Source organism: Oncorhynchus mykiss, chromosome 3 (assembly GCF_057628025.1).
Source record: "Oncorhynchus mykiss isolate SJ-2025 chromosome 3, ASM5762802v1, whole genome shotgun sequence".
NCBI lineage: Eukaryota > Metazoa > Chordata > Actinopteri > Salmoniformes > Salmonidae > Oncorhynchus > Oncorhynchus mykiss.
Window position 1 is genome coordinate 67,780,414 of NC_143024.1, and position 7,206 is coordinate 67,787,619.

A 7,206-nucleotide genomic window follows, 5' to 3' on the forward strand; every position below is an offset into this window, starting at 1 on the left:
TATACATTTATAACATAAAATTATATATTAGTATAAAATGTAAATACAAAATATTATCGGAATCATAATTATCGAAATCATAATGTGGGCCTCCGAGTCTTTGGATGAGTCTGACATCTATAAGGATTGTTTCTAATGGTTAAACTAATAAACCTCCCACTGTACAGGATGTAGATACAGTTATTTGACTGAATCACTTTTCTTGAGCCTTCATCTGTACACATAATCCAGAACTCTGCTAATATACTGTGGAGATGCTGCCCTCTCCTGGGTTTGCTGTGACTTGTGGATGGCAGTATTTGTGGAGCATACGTTGTACAGCCTTGGAGGTGTATTACAGTAAGTTGCCACTTCAAGAAAAACATTTTTTTTACTGTTTCTTAGCTGTTTAAACATTCCAAAGAGGAATGCCCAACAAATATCCACAATTCCTGTTTTTCCTTTACAGTATGAATAATAAGAGCTGATGCAGCTGAAGCATGAGCTGTATACTGATGCTGATACAAAGTATTTTCTACAAATTGTTGACTTACTACTAGAATAGACAGTACTTACTAACATTTCATTCAACATTAACCTTATGTAATGATCAGTGGTTATAACAGATTTGAATTCCATTAACTCCACATCAAGTTTTGAAATGGTATGTATCGTAACAACCTCATCACCTGGGGAGGACATGTCCTGGTGTACTGCTCCCGTTGCACTGGGAAAACGAACCATATGAAAATGCAGAATTATGTTCTGATTGCACCTTTACCTCGAACCAAGGACTCAAATGAAAATGAAAGAGACTTGAATTTAAAAGGTAAGTGATTTTATTTATACTCAAATTTTAGACATTGGTGCGTTTAATAACAGGAATCCATGATACGCCTCATGCTGTTGACCCTCATGGGGTTGGAGCCCATGTGCATGCTCAAATCTCTCATGTTCTTGTACTCTCCAGGCCTCATGTACATCTGCCTGCCTCTGTAGTTGGGCTGCTCGTACATCAGCCAGTGGCCGTCCATCACATTGCAGGACTGCATGTCGTTCATGCGGAAACGATCGGTCATGGACTCACAGTCATCGCTCAGCTCGTGCATCTGACCTCCGAAGTTCTCCTTCTCGTACATCCTCATCCTAAAGTTTCCTCTGTGCTGTAAACGGATATGGGAAAAAGGGTTTTACCAAATTGTGAAAAATATACGTTCACATTGCTTTTGCTGGAGCTGTCCGTATGGCCTATGGGAGTCAATGAACAGATTCATTAAATTTACCATGGGGATGTTACGGCAAGACCTGATGCAATCGTTCATGCCCATACGCTGGTAGTCACCATACTCTCCCCTCCTCACAAAGTACTGGTTTCCCATGAAGTTGGAATGATCATAGACCATGAAGCAGCCGCTTTCAACCCTGCAGGAGTTGCACCTGCTCAGGTAGGAGGTCAGCTCAGGGCAGTCGCTGGAGGTCTCATAGGAACGACCCTGGAAGTTCCTGTCCTCGTAAAAGATTATCTAAAAACACACAACAAAACCATAATTTACAAAAACAAATCATAGTTCTAACAGTACAGTACAATTGATTGATTGTTATAAACAAATTAGAAAAAGCTTAAAAGTCCAATTCTGTCAAAGCTCCCCACACCTTTCCCATAGACATGGTTGCGGTTACTGTATTGGTCTCAGGATTGTACAATTTTCTGTATGTTCCCCTATCGCTTTTATACTTGAGCCGACAGCCAAAGAATATGTGGCTCCATTGTTCAAACCCCTGACAGAGCAATATGACACAGAGGCCAACCCTGTACAGTTCAATTCAAAGTGGCCTTTAAAGGGTCATTATTTGCGGCTGTGTGCATTTGTGAGGAAAGCCCATCTCTTTATTGTTTCTGTTGAATAACAGTATGAAGGCGAATTCTTCATATCGAGACTTTTCAGAGATATCAACAAACCCAATGGACATTTGGTCATGGTTATTACGATTTAAATCTTTATATTTAAAAAAGCACAAAAACATAGTAGCATAATGATTCAAACATTAGTCTATTAGAAAAAGATAACACATTACTGAATTTTTAAATTCATATTAACTGGTCTTGCCCAGTGTTAATACATGTGGATGAATTTCTTTTTTATCCTAATGTTATAAAATGGTTGTTGATATTTTCTTTCCTCCAACAAAACTGCTGCATAAAATGTATCAATTGACAAATTGTTTAAGTGGAATCCAAAACATTGTAGTTACGGTTTGTATAGTGGTTAATACCCTCTAAGGAAAAAAGGTTTCCAAAAGTGTTTGGCTGTCCCCATAAAAGCTCAGATTTTGGTTCCAGGTAGAACCCATGTTTTTCTGTGGAAAGGGTTCTACATGGAACCCATAAGGGTTTTACCTAGAACCAAAATAGTTTTACATGGAACCAAAAAGAGTTCTTCAAAGGCTTTTCCTATGGGGACAGCTGAAGAACCATTTTAGGTTCTTGATAGGACCTTTTTTTTCTAAGAGTGTATGTTTCCACTGATATTTACCTGGTATTCATTTGGAAATAATTCAGTACCAATGGAGACATTCTTCTACTTACCTCAAATAACTCAATAGTTGGTAACTGTCTAGCACCTAATAATGCCATGCTCGTATTAATAGGCCTTGGCCTGTTCCGACAATATTAACAGACCTAGGAACAGTCATGCTGCTTGGGTTGCATTATGCACCGGATTTGGTCCGTTCCCGATTCACAGTCATGCCATTTGGGTTGCATTATGCACTGCATTTGGTCCGTTCCCAATTCACAGTCATGCCATTTGGGTTGCATTATGCACTGGATTTGGTCTGTTCCCAATTCACAGTCATGCCATTTGGGTTGCATTTATGCACTGGATTTGGTCTGTTCCCAATTCACAGTCATGCCATTTGGGTTGCATTTATGCACTGGATTTGGTCTGTTCCGATTCACAGTCATGCCATTTGGGTTGCATTACGCACCGGATTTGGTCCGTTCCAATTCACAGTCATGCCATTTGGGTTGCATTATCTTCCAGCGATGGCTTGTTTCAAGGTTCACCTTCCAACAGAACAATGACCTGAAGCACACAGCCAAGACAACGCAGAAGTGGCTTCGGGACAAGTCTCTGAATGTCCTTGAGTGGCCCAGCCAGAGCCCGGACTTGAACCCGATGGAACACCTCTGGAGAGACCTGAAAATAGCTGTGCAGCAACACTCCCCATCCAACCTGACAGAGTTTGAGAGGATCTGCAGAGAAGAATGAGAGAAAATCTCCAAATACAGATGTGCCAAGCTTGTAGCATCATACCCAAGAAGATAGTAATCGCTGCCGAACATGCTTCAACAAAGTACTGAGTAAAGGGTCTGAATACTTACATACATTTTATATGTAAAAAATACTGTCAATATGGGGTATTGTGTGTAGATTGATGAGGGAAAATAAACAATTTAATCAATTTTAGAATAAGGCTGTAACATAACAAAGTGTGGAAAAAAAGTAAAGGGGTCTGAATACTTTCTGAAGGCACTTCGTATAGAGGAGATCAAAGAGCAGCGTGATATGAATACATTCTTCTTTAATGAAAACGAAGAACACTTAAACAAACTATACAAAACAAACGTGAATCTATATATAACGAGTGCTGACATGCAACTAGCCATAGACAATAACCCACAAACTATCCAAAGCATACGGCTACCTAAATATGGTCCCCAGTCCCCAATCAGAGACAACGATAAACAGCTGCCTCTGATTGAGAACCAATCTAGGCAACCATAGACATAAAAACACCTAGACTGGAAAACCCATAAACATACAAAAACCCTAGACAGGTATAAACACATATATCACCCTCGTCACACCCTGACCTAACCAAAATATTAAAGAAAACAAAGATAACTAAGGTCAGGGCGTGACAGCACTGTATCTTAGAAAATTACTATCTCACAATGGTTTTGCAAACATGCAGCTGTATGCTTTAGATACAGGAAAACAGGACAAATTACACCCACAAAAAGGTGTGAAGTGTTAGAAAAATCCAGGTTAATCAGATGAGTTTTAAACATAAAACGCCTTCAGCAAAACATTATTTATAAAAAAAGAAAAACTTGCAAGGGGAACGGGGATACCCTCCATAATTTTTGTTGTTGTAGATTTGGCATACTCTAAGGCATGCTAACCTTTAATCACACATTCATTTGACCATTAAATACAATTATATAGTTACTCTGTTATTTAATCAGTGCAATAAATATGCAATTTCTCAGAAACATTAAGATACATTGATGTCATATGTCAAATTGTGTTCAGTGTGTTCTGTCCCTACAGGGTCATGTTTTGGGTCAGACCCTGCGCCATGGTTCACTCCAGACCTGACTGCCCTCGACCAGCACAAACATTTCCTGTGGCGAACTGCACTTGCAGTGAATAGTCCCTGCGATATGCAACTTTTCAGGGAAGTCAGAAACCAATACACGCAGCCAGTTAGGAAAGAAAAGGCTAGCTTTTTCAAACAGAAATTTGCATCCTGTAGCTCTAACTCCAAAACGTTTTGGGACACTGTAAAATCCATGGAGAATAAGAGCACTTCCTCCCAGCTGCCCACTGCACTGAGGCTAGGAAACACTGTCACCACCGATAAATCCACTATAATCGAAAATTGCAATAAGCATTTCTCTACGGCTGGCCATGCTTTCCTCCTGGCTACCCCAACCCTGGCCAACAGCTCCGCACCCCCCACAGCCACTTGTCCAAGTCTCCCCAGCTTCTAATTTACCCAAATATAGATAGCAGATGCTGTGAAAGAGCTACAAACCTGGACCCGTACAAATCAGGTGGGCTAGACAATCTGGACCCTCTCTTTCTAAAATTATCCACCGTCATTGTTGCAACCCCTATTACCAGTCTGTTCAACCTCTCTTTTGTATTATCTGAGATCCCTAAAGATTGGAAATCTGCTGCAGTCATCCCCCTCTTCAAAAGGGGTGACACTCTAGAGCCAAACTGTTACAGACCTATATCCATTCTGCCCTGCCTTTCTAAAGTCTTCAAAAGCCAAGTTAATAAGCAGATCACTGACCATTTTGAATCCCACCGTACCTTCTCCGCTGTGCAATCCGGTTTCCGAGCTGGTCACGGGTGCTCAAGGTACTAAATGATATCATAACCACCATCGATAAAATACAGTACTGAGCAGCCGTCTTCATCGACCTGGCCAAGGCTTTCAACTCTGTCAATCACCCTATTCTTATCAGCAGACTCAACAGCCTTAGTTTCTCAAATGACTGCCTCGCCTGGTTCACCAACTACTTCTCAGATGGAGTTCAGTGTGTCAAATTGGAAGGCCTGTTGTCCGGACCTCTGGCAGTCTCTATGTGGGTACCACAGGGTTCAATTCTCAGGCCAACTCTTTTCTCTGTATACAGGTGAAGTCGGAAGTTTACATACAGTTAGGTTGAAGTCATTAAAACACATTTTTCAACCACTCCACAAATTTCTTGTTAACAAACTATAGTTCTGGCAAGTCGGTTAGGACATCTACTTTGTGCAAGACACACAAGTCATTTTTCCAACAATTGTTTATAGACAGACTATTTCACTTATACCTCACTGTATCACAATTCCAGTGGGTTAGAAGTTTACATACATTAAGTTGACTGTGCCTTTAAACAGCTTGGAAAATTCCAGAAAACGATGTTGTCAAATGTGAATGTGCAGCAGGTAGGATGGAGTCAGGCGCAGGACACAGAACTGGGTAAAAAACGTACTTTACTCGAATGAACAACAAAATAAATTCCACGCAGGGAAAATACTACAGCTCACAGAAAATAGCGAACGCTTAACAATGAACAAACACCCACAAAACCATGTGGGAACCAGAGGGTTAAATAGGGAATAAACAATAATGCAATGGAAACCAGGTGTGTACAATAAAGACAAAACAAATGGACAATGAAACGTAGATCGGTGGCGGCTAGAAAACCAGTGACCAGCGGACGAACGCCGCCCGAACAAGAAGAGGCACCAACTTCGGCGGAAGTCGTGACAGATGTCATGGCTTTAAAAGCTTCTGATAGGCTATTTGACATTATATGAGTCAATTGGAGTTGAACCTGTGGATGTATTTCAAAGTCTACTAACTCTTTGCCTCTTTGCTTGAAATCATGGGAAAAACTAAAGAAATCAGCCAAGACCTCAGAAAAAACATTGTAGACCTCCACCAGTCTGGTTCATCCCGCGGAGCATTTCACAAACGTTCATCCGTACAAACAATAGTACAGAAGTATTAAAACAAGGGGACCTCTCAGCCGTCATACTGTTCAGAAAGAGACGCATTCTGTCTCCTAGAGATGAATGTACTTTGGTGCGAAAAGTGCAAATCAATCCCAGAACAACAGCAAAGGACATTGTGAAGATGCTGGAGGAAACAGGTACAAAAGTATCTATATCCAGAGTAAAACGAGTCCTATATCGACATAACTTGAAAGGCCGCTCAGCAAGGAAGAAGCCACTGCTCCAAAACCGCCATAAAAAAGCCAGACTACGGTTTGCAACTGCACATGGGGACAAAGATCATACTTTTTGGAGAAATGTCCTCTGGTCTGATGAAACAAAAATATAACTGTTTGACCATAATGTTTGGAGGAGGGGGAAGCTTGCAAGCCGAAGAACACCATCCCAACCGTGAAGCACGGGGGTGGCAGCATCATGTTGTGGGGGTGCTTTTCTGCAGGAGGGACTTGTCCACTTCACAAAATAGATGGCATCATGAGGATGGAGAATTATGTGGATATATTGAAGCAACATCTCAAGACATCAGTCAGGAAGTTAAAACTTGGTCGCAAATGGGTCTTCCTAATGGACAATGACCCCAAGCATACTTCCAAAGTTGTAGCAAAATGGCTTAAGGACAACAAAGTAAAGGTATTGGAGTGGCCATCACAAAGCCCTGACCTCAATCCTATAGAACATTTGTGGGCAGAACTGAAAAGCGTGTATGCACAAGGAGGCCTACAAACCTGACTCAGTTACACCAGCTCTGTCAGGAGGAAAGGGCCAAAATTCACCCAACTTATTGTGGGAAGCTTGTGGAAGGCTACCCAAAACGTTTGACCCAAATTAAACAATTTTAAGGCAATGCTACCAAATACTAATTGAGTGTACCTGTATGTAAACTTCTGACCCACTGGGAATGTGATGAACGAAAGAAAAGCTGAAA

The 7,206-nt window shown here is 41.1% G+C and overlaps 1 protein-coding gene across 1 annotated transcript; it reads right to left on the reverse strand.

Annotated features, from left to right (window-relative positions):
- Positions 1 to 795: 795 nt before the first annotated feature.
- LOC110520250 (gamma-crystallin M3-like) lies at positions 796 to 1,678 on the reverse strand. The gene is made up of 3 exons (XM_021597424.3): positions 1,633 to 1,678; positions 1,263 to 1,502; positions 796 to 1,142 (listed from the first exon to the last, which is right to left on the reverse strand). The coding sequence occupies exons 1-3, from the start codon at positions 1,645 to 1,647 to the stop codon at positions 852 to 854; spliced, it is 546 nt and encodes a 181-aa protein (XP_021453099.2). The 5' UTR covers positions 1,648 to 1,678; the 3' UTR covers positions 796 to 851.
- Positions 1,679 to 7,206: the final 5,528 nt, after the last annotated feature.

Bases quoted from the DNA above. Each gene is read 5' to 3' on its own strand.
- LOC110520250 (XM_021597424.3), bottom strand. The intron at 1,143-1,262 runs GTAAATTTAATG...ATCCGTTTACAG, and splicing joins CTTGCCGTAACATCCCCATG to CACAGAGGAAACTTTAGGAT.